This window comes from Coregonus lavaretus (genome assembly GCF_964263955.1).
Source record: "Coregonus lavaretus genome assembly, contig: HAP1_SCAFFOLD_250, whole genome shotgun sequence".
Classification (NCBI taxonomy): domain Eukaryota; kingdom Metazoa; phylum Chordata; class Actinopteri; order Salmoniformes; family Salmonidae; genus Coregonus; species Coregonus lavaretus.
In genome coordinates, this window is record NW_028161097.1 from 225,347 (window position 1) to 248,102 (window position 22,756).

The 22,756-nt window shown below is 46.1% G+C and overlaps 1 protein-coding gene across 1 annotated transcript in view; it reads left to right on the forward strand.

Annotated features, from left to right (window-relative positions):
* LOC311121103 (monocarboxylate transporter 1-like) overlaps positions 1-8,242 on the forward strand; it is a 95,103-nt gene extending 86,861 nt beyond the window's left edge. The window contains exon 5 of the mRNA XM_084195631.1: positions 4,767-8,242. Coding sequence (XP_084051757.1) covers positions 4,767-5,023 — 257 coding nt within the window. The 3' untranslated portion in view covers positions 5,024-8,242. The remainder of the gene's footprint in view (positions 1-4,766) is intronic.
* Positions 8,243-22,756: the final 14,514 nt, after the last annotated feature.

Sequence of the window (22,756 nt, forward strand, 5' to 3'; positions counted from 1 at the left end):
AAGATTTCTGGCTCTCACAGACCTGTAACTTCTTCTTTAAGAGGCTCCTCTGTCCTCCACTCGTTACCTGTATTAATGGCACCTGTTTGAACTTGTTATCAGTATAAAAGAAACCTGTCCACAACCTCAAACAGTCACACTCCAAACTCCACTATGGCCAAGACCAAAGAGCTGTCAAAGGACACCAGAAACAAAATTGTAGACCTGCACCAGGCTGGGAAGACTGAATCTGCAATAGGTAAGCAGCTTGGTTTAAAGAAATCAACTGTGGGAGCAATTATTAGGAAATGGAAGACATACAAGACCACTGATAATCTCCCTCGATCTGGGGCTCCACGCAAGATCTCACCCCGTGGGGTCAAAATGATCAAAAGAACGGTGAGCAAAAATCCCAGAACCACACGGGGGGACCTAGTGAATGACCTGCAGAGGGCTGGGACCAAAGTAACAAAGCCTACGATCAGTAACACACTACGCCGCCAGGGACTCAAATCCTGCAGTGCTAGACGTGTCCCCCTGCTTAAGCCAGTACATGTCCAGGCCCGTCTGAAGTTTGCTAGAGTGCATCCAGAAGAGGATTGGGAGAATGTCATATCGTCAGATGAAACCAAAATATAACTTTTTGGTAAAAACTCAACTCGTCGTGTTTGGAGGACAAAGAATGCTGAGTTGCATCCAAAGAACACCATACCTACTGTGAAGCATGGGAGTGAAAACATCATACTTTGGGGCTGTTTTTCTGCAAAGGGACCAGGACGACTGATCCGTGTAAAGGAAAGAATGAATGGGGCCATGTATCGTGAGATTTTGAGTGAAAACCTCCTTCCATCAGCAAGGGCATTGAAGATGAAACGTGGCTGGGTCTTTCAGCATGACAATGATCCCAAACACACCGCCCGGGCAACGAAGGAGTGGCTTCGTAAGAAGCATTTCAAGGTCCTGGAGTCTCCAGATCTCAACCCCATAGAAAATCTTTGGAGGGAGTTGAAAGTCCGTGTTGCCCAGCGACAGCCCCAAAACATCACTGCTCTAGAGGAGATCTGCATGGAGGAATGGGCCAAAATACCAGCAACAGTGTGTGGAAACCTTGTGAAGACTTACAGAAAACGTTTGACCTGTGTCATTGCCAACAAAGGGTATATAACAAAGTATTGAGAAACTTTTGTTATTGACCAAATACTTATTTTCCACCATAATTTGCAAATAAATTCATTAAAAATCCTACAATGTGATTTTCTGGATTTTTTTTCCTCATTTTGTCTGTCATAGTTGACGTGTACCTATGATGAAAATTACAGGCCTCTCTCATCTTTTTAAGTGGGAGAACTTGCACAATTGTTGGCTGACTAAATACTTTTTTTCCCCACTGTACATACATACATACATACATACATACATACATACATACATACATACATACATACATACATACATACATACATACATACATACATACAGTGGGGGAAAAAAGTATTTAGTCAGCCACCAATTGTGCAAGTTCTCCCACTTAAAAAGATGAGAGGCCTGTAATTTTCATCATAGGTACACGTCAACTATGACAGACAAATTGAGGGGAAAAAATCCAGAAAATCACATTGTAGGATTTTTTATGAATTTATTTGCAAATGATGGTGGAAAATAAGTATTTGGTCACCTACAAACAAGCAAGATTTCTGGCTCTCACAGACCTGTAACTTCTTCTTTAAGAGGCTCCTCTGTCCTCCACTCTTTACCTGTATTAATGGCACCTGTTTGAACTTGTTATCAGTATAAATGACCCCTGTCCACAACCTCAAACAGTCACACTCCAAACTCCACTATGGCCAAGACCAAAGAGCTGTCAAAGGACACCAGAAACAAAATTGTAGACCTGCACCAGGCTGGGAAGACTGAATCTGCAATAGGTAAACAGCTTGGTTTGAAGAAATCAACTGTGGGAGCAATTATTAGGAAATGGAAGACATACAAGACCACTGATAATCTCCCTCGATCTGGGGCTCCACGCAAGATCTCACCCCGTGGGGTCAAAATGATCACAAGAACGGTGAGCAAAAATCCCAGAACCACACGGGGGACCTAGTGAATGACCTGCAGAGAGCTGGGACCAAAGTAACAAAGCCTACCATCAGTAACACACTACGCCGCCAGGGACTCAAATCCTGCAGTGCCAGACGTGTCCCCCTGCTTAAGCCAGTACATGTCCAGGCCCGTCTGAAGTTTGCTAGAGTGCATTTGGATGATCCAGAAGAGGATTGGGAGAATTTCAGATGAAACCAAAATATAACTTTTTGGTAAAAACTCAACTCGTCGTGTTTGGAGGACAAAGAATGCTGAGTTGCATCCAAAGAACACCATACCTACTGTGAAGCATGGGGGTGGAAACATCATGCTTTGGGGCTGTTTTTCTGCAAAGGGACCAGGACGACTAATCCGTGTAAAGGAAAGAATGAATGGGGCCATGTATCGTGAGATTTTGAGTGAAAACCTCCTTCCATCAGCAAGGGCATTGAAGATGAAACGTGGCTGGGTCTTTCAGCATGACAATGATCCCAAACACACCGCCCGGGCAACGAAGGAGTGGCTTCGTAAGAAGCATTTCAAGGTCCTGGAGTGGCCTAGCCAGTCTCCAGATCTCAACCCCATAGAAAATCTTTGGAGGGAGTTGAAAGTCCGTGTTGCCCAGCGACAGCCCCAAAACATCACTGCTCTAGAGGAGATCTGCAAGGAGGAATGGGCCAAAATACCAGCAACAGTGTGTGAAAACCTTGTGAAGACTTACAGAAAACGTTTGACCTGTGTCATTGCCAACAAAGGGTATATAACAAAGTATTGAGAAACTTTTGTTATTGACCAAATGCTTATTTTCCACCATAATTTGCAAATAAATTCATTAAAAATCCTACAATGTGATTTTCTGGAGAAAAAAAATCTAATTTTGTCTGTCATAGTTGACGTGTACCTATGATGAAAATTACAGGCCTCTCTCATCTTTTTAAGTGGGAGAACTTGCACAATTGGTGGCTGACTAAATACTTTTTTCCCCCACAGTGGGGAGAACAAGTATTTGATACACTGCCGATTATGCAGGTTTTCCTACTTACAAAGCATGTAGAGGTCTGTAATTTTTATCATAGGTACACTTCAACTGTGAGAGACGGAATCTAAAACAAAAATCCAGAAAATCACATTGTATGATTTTTAAGTAATTAATTTGCATTTTATTGCATGACATAAGTATTTGATACATCAGAAAAGCAGAACTTAATATTTGGTACAGAAACCTTTGTTTGCAATTACAGAGATCATACGTTTCCTGTAGGTCTTGACCAGGTTTGCACACACTGCAGCAGGGATTTTGGCCCACTCCTCCATACAGACCTTCTCCAGATCCTTCAGGTTTCGGGGCTGTCGCTGGGCAATACGGACTTTCAGCTCACTCCAAAGATTTTCTATTGGGTTCAGGTCTGGAGACTGGCTAGGCCACTCCAGGACCTTACATGGCCCCATCCATCCTCCCCTCAATACGGTGCAGTCGTCCTGTCCCCTTTGCAGAAAAGCATCCCCAAAGAATGATGTTTCTACCTCCATGCTTCACGGTTGGGATGGTGTTCTTGGGGTTGTACTCATCCTTCTTCTTCCTCCAAACACGGCGTTCCTCCAAACACGGAGTTTAGACCAAAAAGCTCGATTTTTGTCTCATCAGACCACATGACCTTCTCCCATTCCTCCTCTGGATCATCCAGATGGTCATTGGCAAACTTCAGACAGGCCTGGACATGCGCTGGCTTGAGCAGGGGGACCTTGCGTGCGCTGCAGGATTTTAATCCATGACGGCGTAGTGTGTTACTAATGGTTTTCTTTGAGACGGTGGTCCCAGCTCTCTTCAGGTCATTGACCAGGTCCTGCCATGTAGTTCTGGGCTGATCCCTCGCCTTCCTCATGATCGTTGATGCCCCACGAGGTGAGATCTTACATGGAGCCCCAGACTGAGGGTGATTGACCGTCATCTTGAACTTCTTCCATTTTCTAATAATTGCGCCAACAGTTGTTGCCTTCTCACCAAGCTGCTTGCCTATTGTCCTGTAGCCCATCCCAGCCTTGTGCAGGTCTACAATTGTATCCCTGATGTCCTTACACAGCTCTCTGGTCTTGGCCATTGTGGAGAGGTTGGAGTCTGTTTGATTGAGTGTGTGGACAGGTGTCTTTTATACAGGTAACGAGTTCAAACAGGTGCAGTTAATACAGGTAATGAGTGGAGAACAGGAGGGCTTCTTAAAGAAAAAACGAACAGGTCTGTGAGAGCCGGAATTCTTACTGGTTGGTAGGTGATCAAATACTTATGTCATGCAATAAAATGCAAATGAATTACTTAAAAATCATATAATGTGATTTTCTGGATTTTTGTTTTAGATTCCGTCTCTCACAGTTGAAGTGTACCTATGATAAAAATTACAGATCACTACATGCTTAGTAAGTAGGAAAACCTGCAAAATCGGCAGTGTATCAAATACTTGTTCTCCCCACTGTGTGTGTGTGTATATATATATATATATATATATATATATATATATATATATATATATATATATATACATATATATATATATATATACATATACAGATATTTGGTCCTGTTTATCACAATGGACAAATGTCCCTTTTTGTCATCATTAACATCTGCCAACTCTCCCTTTCCCTTCTCTCTTTCTCTCTTTTTCTTTACCTCCCGCTCTCTCTCCCCCTCTCTCTCTCCCCCCCCCCTCCAGGTCGTTTCTATGACTTGTATGGTGACTACCAGTGGACCTATCTGTGTTGTGGTATCATCCTCATCATCTCCTCAGTCTTCCTCTTCGTCGGGATGGGCATCAACTACAAGCTGCTGGAGAGAGAGGAGAAGGAGGAGAAGAGGAGAGAGACGGAGGAGTGCACAGCCATGCTGGAGGGAGAGAAGGAAAGAGGGGGGGGGAGTAGTGAAGCCACACCCATGACGGATGTTTCTAAGATGGATGAAGATACTGTATAGCAGGGGTGGGCAAGTGGCTGGTCGGGGGGCCAAAACATTATTATAATAATTTGAACACTGCAAATTCACCACAACTAATTTTAAATAACATGATAATTTCATACATTGATTACATTGAGACAAAATCACAAATCTTTATTTTTATTCATAGGAATAGTTGGGAGCATATTTTCATAAATGTAAATCATTTTTAGCTGAATTCCTGAATCCCCCCCTATTATTATTATTATTATTATTATTATTATTATTATTATTATTATTACTTCGTGGGCCCAAAAAATCACTTGTGATTTGAACCTCTTTTAAACTGTCCAGTTTAGCTGAGAAGCTTTTTAAACACTTTGAACAACTTTCTGAAGACAGACACAACCTTTCTCACCGGTGTGTGTGTGTGTGTGTGTGTGGACGTGTTTAACTATTCTTGTGGGGACCAGAAGTCCCCTCAAGAATAGTAAACAAACAAAAATTTGACCAACTGGGGACATTTTGTTTGTCCCCACAAGGTCAAATGCTATTTCTAGAGGGTTTAGGGTTAAGGTTAGAATTACGTTAAGGGTTAGGGTTAGGAGCTAGGGTTAGGTTTAGGGTTAAGGTTAGGGTTAGGGTTAGGGGTTAGGGAAAATAGGATTTTGAATGGGACTGAATTGTGTGTCCCCACAAGGTTAGCTGTACAAGACTGGTGTGTGTGTGTGTGTGTGTGTGTGTGTGTTGCTGCTAGTGTATGTGACTCTCAGGCCTATGGGACTGACAGACCGGCAGGAACGCAGACAGACAGGCAGACAGACAGGCAGGCAGGCAGGCAGGCAGACAGACAGACAGACAGACAGAGAGACGGGCGTTTCTTTTAGTACTGTATCAAATCAGCAGATACTGTATCAATGCGTCCCAAATGGAACCCTATTCTCTTTATAGTGCACTAAAGTAGTGCACTAAGGTAAAGGGTACTATTTGAGAGGCGCCCTCCTATGTCTGCAGATACAGTATGAGCGTTAATTCAGTAAATCCTTCCATTCAGAAGTCTGAGGTAGTACTGGCTGTGACCAGGAGGGGGCAGTAGAGTCTTTAGAACAGTGGTCACCAACCTTTTCTGAGTCAAGATCACTTTCGCAGTCAAAAAACAAGCCGAGCTTTACAGCTCAGATAGTATTTCTTTAAATTACTTTAAAAATTTAACATTAACCTAATAAAAACAGTTTTGTAGGAATTAGGTTTGTGCAGTAGGCCTAATACATTATCACAGCATATTGGCTATATGCCTGGCCTGTCAATATTGTTATTCTCAGACCATATTATATTTCAAAACTCCAGCTTTGATAACTAAATAGATCAGTTGGTGTAGCACTTGCGAGGCACTGCAGAGCATGAATTGAAATAATTCGCTTTTTTATTTTACTGGACTGATGGTACCTGCATCTTATGTTCATGGTGCTTTCAAGACAACTGGGAACTTGAGAAAAATAAAACTAGGTCAAATCATGACGTCAGTGATCTTCAGGTCGGAAAATCGGAGCTCTAGAAAGATGCCAGAGTTTCGACTTGGAATTCCGAATTGGATGACCGTTAAACTATTTTTCCCAGTCGGATCTAAAAAAAAAAAACATTGAGAGTTCCCAGTTTTCTTGAACACGCTGAAGTCTGAAGGCAGATATTTCCGAGTTCCCAGTTGTTGTGAACACGGCATTAGTCTCAGCAGAGGGAGGGAGAGAGCAGAAGAGGGTCCGCCTCTCACGGTCCCTTCTCTCCTTCCTTTCCTATGGTGAGACTGACCAGAGAGAGGGGACACCGTCTTCCACCTGATGGTGTAACTCGAGTCGCACCGCATCTGCCTCATGCACAAATTCATGTTGTTCCTACGACCAGAGAAAGTGAAATATTCCTCGATATTAAAATAGACAGGACGAGCTGCTAATAATAATGAAAACAGGGTTATTATACACTTGGCTACGTATTCATTACAGCTGCAGAGCCAGTGGAAGTATGAAGCGCGTTTTATGTTTTGTAATAGTGTTGAATAAAAACAGTGTTGACAGTGCTGAGTAAACATGCACCTCTTTGCTGTATTCTATGACAGTCTCTCTGTGGTCATGGTTTTAAAAGTTATTCAATCTTATGTAGGCTAGTAGCCTATCAAACTTTGCTGTGGCCAGGGTCCTGGAAGATCTATAGGCACAGTGATTTGCGTTATCCGATTGGCCAGCGCAGTACACACACTCAATTTAGGCACAGATCGCCCGGTCTGCCGGGTATGCGGGGTTGATCTTTTCAGACAAATTAAACATTTCAAAATGGGAACACTTTGCCAACCTGGTGCGCAAGGCTTCTGAATCAATGCACCTACCTACCACCAACATCGCAACACAAATAAAAAAGGATAGCAAACTTTTATCGTTGGCTTTTCTACAGAAATGTTTAGTGATCGACCAGGAATGCCTTGAAGATCGACCAGTGGCGACCACTGCTTTATAACGTTCAGAAGTCTGGGTTAGTACCGGCTGTAACCAGGAGGGGGCAGTAGAGCCTTTAGAACAGAACGTTCTCTCTGGGTTAGGTTGACAAGGGGACAAAGATTTATCCTCAATTTTTCTACCTTTCAGATTTTTGTCATTTCACTCCATCGATCAGCACTGAAGAAATGTTTTTAAAAACAGAATGAAATAATGTTTGTAACACTTGTGCCATGATATTGTGATGCAGCCTTTACATTGTGTGTGTGTGTGTGACGTCATGTTTAAAGGAAGTGTTTCATCTCATGTTTTTCCGATTGATTGGTTATGCCGCACTGTGGTCTGTTTAGAGTATGGGCTGAGTTGTGCGTGTCAATGTAATAGAATGCATTCTGCCTACAACAAAATCTCTCGCATTGTTAGTTTTGCATATTAAGTCTTGCTAGTTAGTTTTGTTTCGGTATGTTGCATAGAAAGTGGCTAATATTGCGTTGATTCTATCACAATTCCACAGCAAAGGGAAACATCGATAGTGTTAATTAAGGGGGAAAACTCTAGGAAGTTGAGTGAAGTTCAATCTCATGCTTCATCTTAGAGGGAACATTGCTTGTGATTTATTGTTGAACAAGCCAGCAGATTGACCTGTTGAGTTTGGAGAACAGTAGAGAACATTATATTACATTTCACTGGAAAGAAAACATGATTGTGTAAAAAGAACAAATGATGCAGTGCTACTTTTTATGGGGAGGAAATTAATAAACCATTTTAAACAGAACGCTGTCTCATTGTGTGTGTCAATACAAAACCATGTGTGTGTGTTTCTGATTTAATAAAGTCTATCAATACAAAAATACAGCAGACATGTGATATGAATGAAATAGAACTAAACTCGAATAGATTTTATTACAATATTTATAAAGTGGTATCACCAATACTAGAACTAGCTTCATGTTCTTCTGTCTAAACTGCTGGACATAGTGAAACCTTACCACTCAGAATATAGAACTGATCTCACGCACATATACAGGTAAAAGTCAGTAAATTAGAATATTTTGAAAAACTTGATTTATTTCAGTAATTGCATTCAAAAGGTGTAACTTGTACATTATATTTATTCATTGCACACAGACTGATGCATTCAAATGTTTATTTCATTTAATTTTGATGATTTGAAGTGGCAACAAATGAAAATCCAAAATTCCGTGTGTCACAAAATTAGAATATTACTTAAGGCTAATACAAAAAAGGGATTTTTTAGAAATGTTGGCCAACTGAAAAGTATGAAAATGAAAAATATGAGCATGTACAATACTCAATACTTGGTTGGAGCTCCTTTTGCCTCAATTACTGCATTAATGCGGCGTGGCATGGAGTCGATGAGTTTCTGGCACTGCTCAGGTGTTATGAGAGCCCAGGTTGCTCTGATAGTGGCCTTCAACTCTTCTGCGTTGTTGGGTCTGGCATTCTGCATCTTCCTTTTCACAATACCCCACAGATTTTCTATGGGGCTAAGGTCAGGGGAGTTGGCTGGCCAATTTAGAACAGAAATACCATGGTCCGTAAACCAGGCACGGGTAGATTTTGCGCTGTGTGCAGGCGCCAAGTCCTGTTGGAACCTGAAATCTCCATCTCCATAGAGCAGGTCAGCAGCAGGAAGCATGAAGTGCTCTAAAACTTGCTGGTAGACGGCTGCGTTGACCCTTGATCTCAGGAAACAGAGTGGACCGACACCAGCAGATGACATGGCACCCCAAACCATCACTGATGGTGGAAACTTTACACTAGACTTCAGGCAACGTGGATCCTGTGCCTCTCCTGTCTTCCTCCAGACTCTGGGACCTCGATTTCCAAAGGAAATGCAAAATTTGCTTTCGTCAGAAAACATGACTTTAGACCACTCAGCAGCAGTCCAGCTCTTTTTTTCCTTAGCCCAGGTGAGACGCTTTTCGCGCTGTTTCTTGGTCAACAGTGGCTTGACACGAGGTATGCGGCAGTTGAAACCCATGTCTTTCAAGCGTCTCTTGGTGGTGGATCTTGAAGCCCTGACTCCAGCAGCTGTCCACTCCTTGTGAATCTCCCCCACATTTTTGAATGGGTTTTTTTTCACAATCTTGACTAGGGCGCGGTGATCCCTATCGCTTGTACACTTTTTCTGACCACAGTTTTTCCTTCCCTTTGCCTCTCTATTAATGTGTTTGGACACAGAGCTCTGAGAACAGCCAGCCTCTTCTGCAATAACCTTTTGTGTCTTTCCCTCCTTGTGCAATGTGTCGATGGTCGCCTTTTGGACAGCTGTCAAATCTGAAGTCTTCCCCATGTTTGTGTAGGCTTCAGAACTGGACTGAGAGACCATTTAAAGCCCTTTGCAGGTGTTTTGAGTTAATCAGCTGATTATTTTGTGGCACCAGGTGTCTTCAAAATGTAACCCTTACACAATATTCTAATTTTGTGACACACGGAATTTTGGATTTTCATTTGTTGCCACTTCAAATCATCAAAATTAAATGAAATAAACATTTGAATGCATCAGTCTGTGTGCAATGAATAAATATAATGTACAAGTTACACCTTTTGAATGCAATTACTGAAATAAATCAAGTTTTTCAAAATATTCTAATTTACTGACTTTTACCTGTATATACATATACAGAACCAGTCAAAAGGTTGGACACGCCTTCTCATTCCAGGGTTTTTGTTTATTTTGTTTATATTTTCTACATTGTAGAATAATAGTGAAGACATCAAAACTATGAAATAACACATATGGAACCATGTAGTAACCAAAAAGGTGATAAACAAATCAAAATATATTTTATATTTGAGATTCTTCAAATAGCCACCCTTTGCCTTGATGACAGCTTTGCACACTCTTGGCATTCTCTCAACCAGCTTCATAAGGTAGTCACCTGGAATGCATTTCAATTAACAGGTGTGTCTTGTTAAAAGTTAATTTGTGGAATTTTGTTCTTTAATGCGTTTGAGCCAATCAGTTGTGTTGTGAGAAAATAGTCCTATTTGGTAAAAGATCAAGTCCATATTATGGCAAGAACAGCTCAAATAACCAAAGAGAAACGACAGTCCATCATTACTTAAAGACATGAAGGTCAGTCAATACTGACTTAGAATGTTTCTTCAAGTGCAGTCGCAAAAACTACCAAGCACTATGATGAAACTGCCTCTCATGAGGACCGCCACAGTAATGGAAGACCCAGAGTTACCTCTGTTGCAGAGGATAAGTTCATTAGATTTACCAGCCTCAGAAATTGCAGCCCAAATAAATGCTTCTCAACATCAACTGTTCAGAGGAGACTGTGTGAATCAGGCCTTCATGGTCGAATTGCTGCAAAGAAACCACTACTAAAGGACACCGATAAGAAGAAGAGACTTGCTTGGGCCAAGAAATACGAGCAATGGACATTAGACCGGTGGAAATTTGTCCTTTGGTCTGGAGTCCAAATTTGAGATTTTTGGTTCCAACCGCCATATTTTTGTGGGACAGGCGGTGTAAGGGCTATTTTACCAAGAAGGAGAGTGATGGAGTGCTGCATCAGATGACCTGGCCTCCACAATCCCCCGACCTCAACCAAATTGAGATGGTTTGGGATGAGTCGGACCACAGAGTGAAGGAAAAGCAGCCAGCATATGTGGGAACTCCAAGACTATTGGAAAAGCATTCCAGGTGAAGCTGGTTGAGAGAATGCCAAGAGTGTGCAAAGCTGTCATCAAGGCAAAGGGTGGCTATTTGAAGAATCTCAAATATAAAATATATTTTGATTTGTTTAACACTTTTTTGGTTACTAAATGATTCCATATGTGTTATTTCATAGTTTTGATATCTTCACTATTATTCTACAATGTAGAAAATAGTAAAAATACAGAAAAACCCTGTAAGTATTCAGACCCTTTACTCAGTACTTTGTTGAAGCACTTTTGGCAGCGATTACAGCCTAGAGTATTGGGTGTGACACTTGGCACACCTGTATTTGGGGAGTGTCACGATCGTTGAACGGAGTGGACCAAGGCGCAGCGTGATGAGCGAACATACTTTATTATCTTTAGTGATAACAAGAACAAAACAATAAACGAACAACGTGACGTCCTAGGTTAAACAACCAACACGGAACAAACCAAATGGAACAAGATCCCACAACTACTGTGGGTAACCTGGCTGCTTAAGTATGGCTCCCAATCAGAGACAACAAGCAACAGCTGATACTCGTTGCCTCTGATTGAGAACCATACTGGCCAACATAGAAAACACAACTCTAGAATACCGACATAGAACAAGAACACATAGAATCTACACACCCTGGCTCAACATATAGAGTCCCCAGAGCCAGGATGTGACAGTACCCCCCCCCAAAGGCGCGGACTCAACATAAACCAAACAGGGGAGGGCTGGGTGGGCATTCCTCCTCGGAGGCGGTTCCGGCTCCGGGCTTGCCCACCACCCTCCAATAATCCCCCCGTAGCGCCCCTGGTCCGGTCCCGCTGGCTGGAGCTGGACTGGACATCGTAGGAGCGGATTGCTTAAGCTCCGGTGTGGAGCAGCTGACCGGTACCTGACCAGGCACCGGTGACCCAGGCACGGGTTGTGCCGGACTGACGACGCGCACCCCTGGCTTGGTGCGTGGAGCAGGAACGGGCCGGACCGGGCTGACGATGCGCACCCCTGGCTTGGTGCGTGGAGCAGCAACGGGCCGGACCGGGCTGACGATGCGCACCCCTGGCTTGGTGCGTGGAGCAGGAACGGGCCGGACCGGGCTGACGATGCGCACCCCTGGCTTGGTGCGTGGAGCAGCAACGGACCGGACCGGGCTGACGATGCGCACCCCTGGTTTGGTGCGTGGAGCAGGAACGGGCCGGACCGGGCTGACGATGCGCACCCCTGGCTTGGTGCGTGGAGCAGCAACGGGCCGGACCGGGCTGACGATGCGCACCCCTGGCTTGGTGCGTGGAGCAGGAACGGGCCGGACCGGGCTGACGATGCGCACCCCTGGCTTGGTGCGTGGAGCAGGAACGGGCCGGACCGGGCTGACGATGCGCACCCCTGGCTTGGTGCGTGGAGCAGCAACGGGCCGGACCGGGCTGACGATGCGCACCCCTGGCTTGGTGCGTGGAGCAGGAACGGGCCAGACCGGGCTGACGATGCGCACCCCTGGCTTTGTGCGTGGAGCAGCAACGGACCGGACCGGGCTGACGATGCGCACCCCTGGTTTGGTGCGTGGAGCAGCAACGGGCCGGACCGGGCTGACGATGCGCACCCCTGGCTTGGTGCGTGGAGCCGGAACGGGCCGTACCGGGCTGACAATGCGCACCCCTGGCTTGGTGCGTGGAGCAGGAACGGGCCGGACCGGGCTGACGATGCGCACCCCTGGCTTGGTGCGTGGAGCAGCAACGGGCCGGACCGGGCTGACGATGCGCACCCCTGGCTTGGTGCGGGGAGCAGGAACGGGCCTTACCGGGCTGACGACTCGCACCCCTGACTTGGTGCGAGTGGCAGGAACAGGCCGGGCCGGGCTGGCGACGCGCACCGTAGGCTTGGTGCGAGTGGCAGGAACAGACCGGGCCGGGCTGGCGATGCGCACCGTAGGCTTGGTGCGAAGGGCAGGAACAGGCCGGGCCGGGCTGGCGACGCGCACCGTAGGCTTGGTGCGAGGGGCAGGAACAGGCCGGGCCGGGCTGGCGACGCACACCGTAGGCTTGGTGCGAGTGGCAGGAACAGGCCAGGCCGGGCTGGCGACGCACACCGTAGGCTTGGTGCGAGGGGCAGGAACAGGCCGGGCCGGGCTGGCGACGCGCACCGTAGGCTTGGTGCGAGTGGCAGGAACAGGCCGGGCCGGGCTGGCGACGCGCACCGTAGGCTTGGTGCGAGTGGCAGGAACAGGCCGGGCCGGGCTGGCGACGCGCACCGTAGGCTTGGTGCGAGTGGCAGGAACAGACCGGGCCGGGCTGGCGACGCGCACCGTAGGCTTGGTGCGAAGGGCAGGAACAGGCCGGGCCGGGCTGGTGACGCGCACCGTTAGCTTGGTGCGGGGAGCAGGAACAGGCCGGGCTGGGCTGGCGATGCGCACCGTAGGCTTGGTGCGAAGGGCAGGAACAGGCCGGGCCGGGCTGGCGACGCACACCGTAGGCTTGGTGCGAGGGGCAGGAACAGGCCGGGCCGGGCTGGCGATGCGCACCCCTGGCTTGGTGCGAGTGGCAGGAACCGACCGGGCCGGGCTGGCGATGCGCACCGTAGGCTTGGTGCGAAGGGCAGGAACAGGCCGGGCCGGGCTGGCGACGCGCACCGTAGGCTTGGTGCGAAGGGCAGGAACAGGCCGGGCTGGGCTGGCGACGCGCACCGTTAGCTTGGTGCGGGGAGCAGGAACAGGCCGGGCTGGGCTGGGCTGGCGATGCGCACCGTAGGCTTGGTGCGAAGGGCAGGAACAGGCCGGGCCGGGCTGGCGACGCACACCGTAGGCTTGGTGCGAGGGGCAGGAACAGGCCGGGCCGGGCTGGCGATGCGCACCCCTGGCTTGGTGCGAGTGGCAGGAACCGACCGGGCCGGGCTGGCGATGCGCACCGTAGGCTTGGTGCGAAGGGCAGGAACAGGCCGGGCCGGGCTGGCGACGCGCACCGTAGGCTTGGTGCGAGGGGCAGGAACAGGCCGGGCCGGGCTGGCGATGCGCACCGTAGGCTTGGTGCGAGTGGCAGGAACAGGCCTGGCTGGACTGGCGACGCGCACCGGAGGCTTGGTGCGAGGAGCAGGAACAGGCCGGGCCGGGCTGTGGAGACGGATAGGAGGCCTGGAGTGAAGAGCTGCCACAACCCGTCCTGGCTGAATGCCTACCTTCACACACTCTGTGTGAGGCATCAGCACAGGACGTACAGGGCTGTGTATCCGTACTGGCATAACAGCACGTGACACTGGCGCAGGATATCCGGGACCGAGGAGAGGCACTGGAGGCCACGAGCGCTGAGCCGGCACACTCCGTCCTGGCTGCATGCCCACCTTCGCACGACACGTGCGGGGTGCTCGCACAGGACGTACCGGACTATGCCGGACCACTCGTGGCACAGTACGCAGCTCCGCATACCCCGGAACCTGCCCAGTCTCATGCTGCCATGCCTGAGTACGGGGAGTTGGCTCTGCTCTCCATCCAGGCTCCGCCAACCTGCCTTCTGGCCCCCCAAACACGGTGGCCTCCTCTCCTAATCTCCCATTTCGCCCTGTGGCAGCCTCCTGCTGCCCAGTCGCCCATGCCGTGTGCCCCCCCCTAAACATTTTCTGGGGTTGCCTCTCGTCCGTCCGACGACGACACTGTTGACGCTGTTGCTCCTCTCTCGCCAGGGCCTTAACCTTAGCCCATGGCCCTTTTCCCCCGAGCATGTCCTCCCAGGACCACAATTGGCCCACCTGGGCCATCGCCAACCTCTCCAGCTCCTTACCCGGCGCTTCCTCCCATGTCCAGGCTGCCTGCTCCTGGACACGCTGCTTGGTCCTGGTATGGTGGGATCTTCTGTCACGATCGTTGAACGGAGTGGACCAAGGCGCAGCGTGATGAGCGAACATACTTTATTATCCAAAGTGATAACAAGAACAAAACAATAAACGAACAACGTGACGTCTTAGGTTAAACAACCAACACGGAACAAACCAAACGGAACAAGATCCCACAACTACTGTGGGTAACCTGGCTGCTTAAGTATGGCTCCCAATCAGAGACAACAAGCAACAGCTGATACTCGTTGCCTCTGATTGAGAACCATACTGGCCAATATAGAAAACACAACTCTAGAATACCGACATAGAACAAGAACACATAGAATCTACACACCCTGGCTCAACATATAGAGTCCCCAGAGCCAGGGTGTGACAGGGAGTTTCTCCCATTCTTCTCTGCAGATTTTCTCAAGCTCTGTCAGAACGGATGGGGAGCGTCGCTGCACAGCTATTTTCAGGTCTCTCCAATGATGTTGGATTGGGTTCAAGTCCGGGCTCTGGCTGGGCCACTCAAGGACATTCAGAAACCTGACCCAAAGCCACTCCTGCGTTGTCTTGACTGTGTGCTTAGGGTCGTTGTCCTGTTGGAAGGTGAACCTTCGTCCCAGTCTGAGGTCCTGAGCGCTCTGGAGGATCTCTCTGTACTTTGCTCCGTTCATCTTTGACTCGATCCTGACTAGTCTCCCAGTCCCTGCCGCTGAAAAACATCCCCACAGCGTAATGCTGCCACCACCATGCTTCACCGTAGGAATGGTGCCAGGTTTCCTCCAGACGTGACGCTCGGCATTCAGGCCAAAGAGTTCAATCTTGGTTTCATCAGACCAGAGAATCTTGTTTCTCATGGTCTGAGAGGCTTTTGGTGCCTTTTGGCAAACTCCAAGTGGGCTGTCATGTGCCTTTTACTGAGGAGTGGCTTCCGTCTGGCCACTATTCCTTCGACTTCATGGCTTGGTTTTTGCTCTGACATGCACTGTCAACTTTGGGACCTTATATAGACAGGTGTGTGCCTTTCCAAATCATGTCCAATCAATTGAATTTACCCCAGGTGGACTCCAATCAAGTTGTAGAAACATCTCAAGGATGATTAATGGAAATGGGATGCACCTGAGCTCAATTTCGAGTCTCATAGCAACAGGTCTGAATACTTATGTTAATAAGGTATTTCAGTTTTTTTTTTTTTATATATATACATTTGCTAAAATTTCTACAAACCTGTTTTTGCTTTGTCAAGGGGTCTGAATACTTTCCGAAGGCACTGTAGATACAAATGCATTGCTTTAACTAGTTATGACAAATGTTAAGAAAATGTTGAGCAATGTTATGAAGTAATGACTTTTTAAATAAATTACGTTACACGTTATGTTGGCTGTTACAGCAGTACTAGGTACCGGTATGTTAGTTACGCTGTCCTTATGAACAGCATAGCAGATCATTACAGCAGTACTAGGTACCGGTATGTTAGTTACGCTGTCCTTATGAACAGCATAGCAGATCATTACAGCAGTACTAGGTACCGGTATGTTAGTTACGCTGTCCTTATGAACAGCATAGCAGATCATTACAGCAGTACTAGGTACCGGTATGTTAGTTACGCTGTCCTTATGAACAGCATAGCAGATCATTACAGCAGTACTAGGTACCGGTATGTTAGTTACGCTGTCCTTATGAACAGCATAGCAGATCATTACAGCAGTTCTAGGTACCGGTATGTTAGTTACGCTGTCCTTATGAACAGCATAGCAGATCATTACAGCAGTACTAGGTACCGGTATGTTAGTTACGCTGTCCTTATGAACAGCATAGCAGATCATTACAGCAGTACTAGGTACCGGTATGTTAGTTACGCTGTCCTTATGAACAGCATAGCAGATCATTACAGCAGTACTAGGTACCGGTATGTTAGTTACGCTGTCCTTATGAACAGCATAGCAGATCATTACAGCAGTACTAGGTACCGGTATGTTAGTTACGCTGTCCTTATGAACAGCATAGCAGATCATTACAGCAGTACTAGGTACCGGTATGTTAGTTACGCTGTCCTTATGAACAGCATAGCAGATCATTACAGCAGTACTAGGTACCGGTATGTTAGTTACGCTGTCCTTATGAACAGCATAGCAGATCATTACAGCAGTACTAGGTACCGGTATGTTAGTTACGCTGTCCTTATGAACAGCATAGCAGATCATTACAGCAGTACTAGGTACCGGTAATATATACAGTGGGGGGAAAAAGTATTTAGTCAGCCACCAATTGTGCAAGTTCTCCCACTTAAAAAGATGAGAGAGGCCTGTAATTTTCATCATAGGTACACGTCAACTATGACAGACAAATTGAGAAGAAAAAAAATCCAGAAAATCACATTGTAGGATTTTTTATGAACACGACGAGTTGAGTTTTTACCAAAAAGTTATATTTTGGTTTCATCTGACCATATGACATTCTCCCAATCCTCTTCTGGATCATCCAAATGCACTCTAGCAAACTTCAGATGGGCCTGGACATGTACTGGCTTAAGCAGGGGGACACGTCTGGCACTGCAGGATTTGAGTCCCTGGCGGTGTAGTGTGTTACTGATGGTAGGCTTTGTTACTTTGGTCCCAGCTCTCTGCAGGTCATTCACTAGGTCCCCCCGTGTGGTTCTGGGATTTTTGCTCACCGTTCTTGTGATCATTTTGACCCCACGGGGTGATCGAGGGAGATTATCAGTGGTCTTCTATGTCTTCCATTTCCTAATAATTGCTCCCACAGTTGATTTCTTCAAACCAAGCTGCTTACCTATTGCAGATTCAGTCTTCCCAGCCTGGTGCAGGTCTACAATTTTGTTTCTGGTGTCCTTTGACAGCTCTTTGGTCTTGGCCATAGTGGAGTTTGGAGTGTGACTGTTTGAGGTTGTGGACAGGTGTCTTTTATACTGATAACAAGTTCAAACAGGTGCCATTAATACAGGTAACGAGTGGAGGACAGAGGAGCCTCTTAAAGAAGAAGTTACAGGTCTGTGAGAGCCAGAAATCTTGCTTGTTTCTAGGTGACCAAATACTTATTTTCCACCATAATTTGCAAATAAATTCATTAAAAACCCTACAATGTGATTTTCTGGATTTTTTTTTCTCAATTTGTCTGTCATAGTTGACGTGTACCTATGATGAAAATTACAGGCCTCTCTCATCTTTTTAAGTGGGAGAACTTGCACAATTGGTGGCTGACTAAATACTTTTTTCCCCCACTGTAGCTATAGCTAAATGGTGTAGTCGTTGTGTTCTCAATGGACATTGTTAATTCGGGTGCAATGGACAAAAGAACACCAGTATAGTTTGTAGAATTTATTGTCATTATATGCAAACATAGTTTGGAAATATGCACTGGTGGCCAGGGAGGCATCTCTTTGTTTGAATGATGGCCCACGTCAACTCTGGGTGACTTCTTTACATACAATCCAATCCATGGAGGCTGCTGAGGGGAGGACAGCTCATACTAATGGCTGAACTGAGCGAATGGAATTGCATCAAATAAACAGGAGTTAATCTGCAGCAATAAACAGGAGTTAATCTGCAGATTTCACATAATTAGTTAAATAAAGTCCACCTGTGTGCAATCTAAGTGTCACATGATCTGTCACATGATCTCAGTATATATACACCTGTTCTGAAAGGCCCCCAGAGTCTGCAACCCCACTAAGCAAGGGGCACCACCAAGCAAGCGGCACCATGAAGACCAAGGAGCTCTCCAAACAGGTCAGGGACAAAGTTGTGGAGAAGTACAGATCAGGGTTGGGTTATAAAAAAATATCAAACTTTGAACATCCCATGGAGCACCATTAAATCCATTATAAAAAAATTGAAAGAATATGGCACCACAACAAACCTGCCAAGAGAGGACACCAAAACTCATGGACCAGGCAAGGAGGGCATTAATCAGAGAGGCAACAAAGAGACCAAAGATAACCTTGAAGGAGCTGCAAAGCTCCACAGCGGAGATTGGAGTATCTGTCCGTAGGACCACTTTAAGCTGTACACTCCACAGAGCTGAGCTTTACGGAAGAGTGGCCAGAAAAAAGCCATTGCTTAAAGAAAAAAATAAGCAAACACATTTGGTGTTCGCCAAAAGGCATGTGGGAGACTCCCCAAACATATGGAAGAAGGTACTCTGGTCAGATGAGACTAAAATTGAGCTTTTTGGCCATCAAGGAAAACGCTATGTCATCGGCAGGGACTGGGAAACTGGTCAGAATTGAAGGAATGATGGATGGCGCTAAATACAGGGAAATTCTTGAGGGAAACCTGTTTCAGTCTCCAGAGATTTGAGACTGGGACGGAGGTTCACCTTCCAGCAGGACAATGACCCTAAGCATACTGCTAAAGCAACACTCGAGTGGTTTAAGGGGAAACATTTAAATGTCTTGGAATAGCCTAGTCAAAGCCCAGACCTCAATCCAATTGAGAATCTGTGGTATGACTTAAAGATTGCTGTACACCAGCGGAACCCATCCAACTTGAAGGAGCTGGAGCGGTTTTGCCTTGAAGAATGGCCAAAAATCCCAGTGGCTAGATGTGCCAAGCTTATATAGACATACCCCAAGAGACTTGCAGCTGTAATTGCTGCAAAAGATGGCTCTACAAAGTATTGACTTTGGGGGGGTGAATAGTTATGCACGCTCAAGTTCTGTTTTTTGTTACAGGCAGTTTTTAAGGACATGTAACTGTGGATCATTTGACCAATATGGCTTGTTTATTGATGGTGCTGGCAGCGCCTGGTCGGAGGTCAATATGGCTTGTTTATTGATGGCGCTGGCAGCGCCTGGTCGGAGGTCAATATGGCTTGTTTATTGATGGTGCTGGCAGCGCCTGGTCGGAGGTCAATATGGCTTGTTTATTGATGGTGCTGGCAGCGCCTGGTCGGAGGTCAATATGGCTTGTTTATTGATGGCGCTGGCAGCGCCTGGTCGGAGGTCAATATGGCTTGTTTATTGATGGCGCTGGCAGGGCCCGGTCAGAGATAAATGCCAGAACTGGACATGAACCTGACACCCTCAGCACACAGGGGGACAAGTACCTACCTGGAGGTGACAGCATTCCCTCCCCCATATGCCCCCCTAGGCACAACTATGACAACATAACCAACAAAAATGGGTCACAACTCCTGCAGCTCTGTCTCACGCTGGGTCTGTACATAGTCAATGGTAGGCTTCGAGGGGACTCCTATGGTAGGTACACCTATAGCTCATCTCTTGGCAGTAGTACTGTAGACTACTTTATCACTGACCTCAACCCAGAGTCTCTCAGAGCGTTCACAGTCAGCCCACTGACACCCCTATCAGACCACAGCAAAATCACAGTCTACTTGAACAGAGCAATCTCAATCATGAGGCATCAAAGCCAAAGGAACTGAATAATATTAAGAAATGCTATAGATGGAAGGAAAGTAGTGTCAAAACCTACCAAAAAACAATTAGGCAACAACAAATTCAATCCCTTTTAGACAACTTCCTGGACAAAACGTTCCACTGTAATCCACCTTGGTTTCTCAAATGACTGCCTCGCCTGGTTCACCAACTACTTCTCAGATAGAGTTCAGTGTGTCAAATCGGAGGGCCTGTTGTCTGGACCTATGGCAGTCTCTATGGGGGTGCCACAGGGTTCAATTCTTGGGCCGACACTTTTCTCCGTGTATATCAATGATGTCGCTCTTGCTGCTGGTGACTCTCAGATCCACCTCTACGCAGACGACACCATTTTGTATACATCTGGCCCTTCATTGGACACTGTGTTAACAAACCTCCAAACGAGCTTCAATGCCATACAACAATCCTTCAGTAGCCTCCAACTGCTCTTAAACACCAGTAAAACTAAATGCATGCTTTTCAATCGAACGCTGCTGGCACCCGCCCACCCGACTAGAATCACCACTCTCGACGGGTCTGACCTAGAGTATGTGGACAACTACAAATACCTAGGTGTCTGGTTAGACTGTAAACTCAACTTCCAGACTCACATAAAGAATCTCCAATCCAAAGTTAAATCTAGAATCGGCTTCCTATTTCGCAACAAAGCCTCCTTCACTCATGCTGCCAAACATGCCCTCGTAAAACTGACTATCCTACCGATCCTTGACTTCGGCGATGTCATTTACAAAATAGCCTCCAACACTCTACTCAGCAAATTGGATGTAGTCTATCACAGTGCCATCCGTTTTGTCTCCAAAGCCCCATACACTACCCACCACTGTGACCTGTACGCTCTTGTTGGCTGGTCCTCACTACATGTTCGTCGTCAAACCCACTGGCTCCAGGCCATCTATAAATCACTGCTAGGCAAATCCCCGCCTTATCTTAGCTCATTGGTCACCATAGCAGCACCCACCCGTAGTCTGCGCTCCAGCAGGTATATCTCACTGGTCATTCCCAAAGCCAACACCTCCTTTGGCCGCCATTCCTTCCAGTTCTCTGCTGCCAATGACTGGAACGAATTGCAAAAATCTCTGAAGCTGGAGACTCTTATCTCCCTCAATAACTTTAAGCATCAGTTGTCAGAGCACCTTACCGATCACTGCACCTGTACACAGCCCATCTGAAATTAGCCCACCCAACTACCTCATCCCTATATTGTTATTTATTTTGCTCTTTTGCACCCCAGTATCTCTATTTGCACATCATCTCTTGCACATCTAGCATTCCAGTGTTAATACTATTGTAATTATTCTGCACTATAGCCTATTTATTGCCTTACCTCCATAACTTGCTACATTTGCACACACTGTATATATATTTTCTGTTGTATTTTTGACTTTATGTTTTTTTACCCCATATGTAACTCTGTGTTGTTTTTATTGCACTGCTTTGCTTTATCTTGGCCAGGTCGCAGTTGTAAATGAGAACCTGTTCTCAACTGGTTTACCTGGTTAAATAAAGGTGAAATAAAAAAAATAAAAAATAAAATAGTGAAGGTGTAAACTTGGCAGTAGAAAACCTAAACAGTATATTTGACCTCTCAGCTTCCCTATCAAATCTAAAAATCTCTAACAGAAAACCGAAGAAAAGTAACAACAATGACAAATGGTTTGATGAAGAATGCAAAAACCTAAGAAAGAAATTGAGAAACCTATCCAACCAAAAACATAGAGACCCAGAAAACCTGAGCCTACGACTTCACTATGGTGAATCACTAAAACAATACAGAAATACACTACGGAAAAAGAAGGAACAGCACGTCAGAAATCAGCTCAATGTAATTGGAGAATCCATAGACTCCAACCAATTCTGGGAAAATTGGAAAACACTGAAACAAACAACACGAAGAGCTATCTATCCAAAACGGAGATGTATGGGTAAACCACTTCTCCAATCTTTTTGGCCCTATAACAAAGAACAAACGGCAAAAAAATATACATGATCAAATGCAAATCTTAGAATCAGCTATTAAAGACTACCAGAACCCACTTGATTATCCAATTACATTGAATGAACTACAGGACAAAATACAAACCCTCCAACCCAAAAAGGTGTTGATGTGGCGTTGATGGTATCCTCAATGAAATGATCAAATATACACACCACAAATTCCAATTGGCTATTCATAAACTCTTTAACATCATCCTTAGCTCTGGTATCTTCCCCAATATTTGGAACAGCAGACTAGTTCATTTCCTCAGTGAAAACAATGTACTGAGCAAATGTCAAATTGGCTTTTTACCAAATTACTGTACGACAGACCACGTATTCACCCTGCACACCCTAATTGACAAACAAACCAAAACATAGGCAAAGTCTTCTCATGCTTTGTTGATTTCAAAAAGGCTTTTGACTCA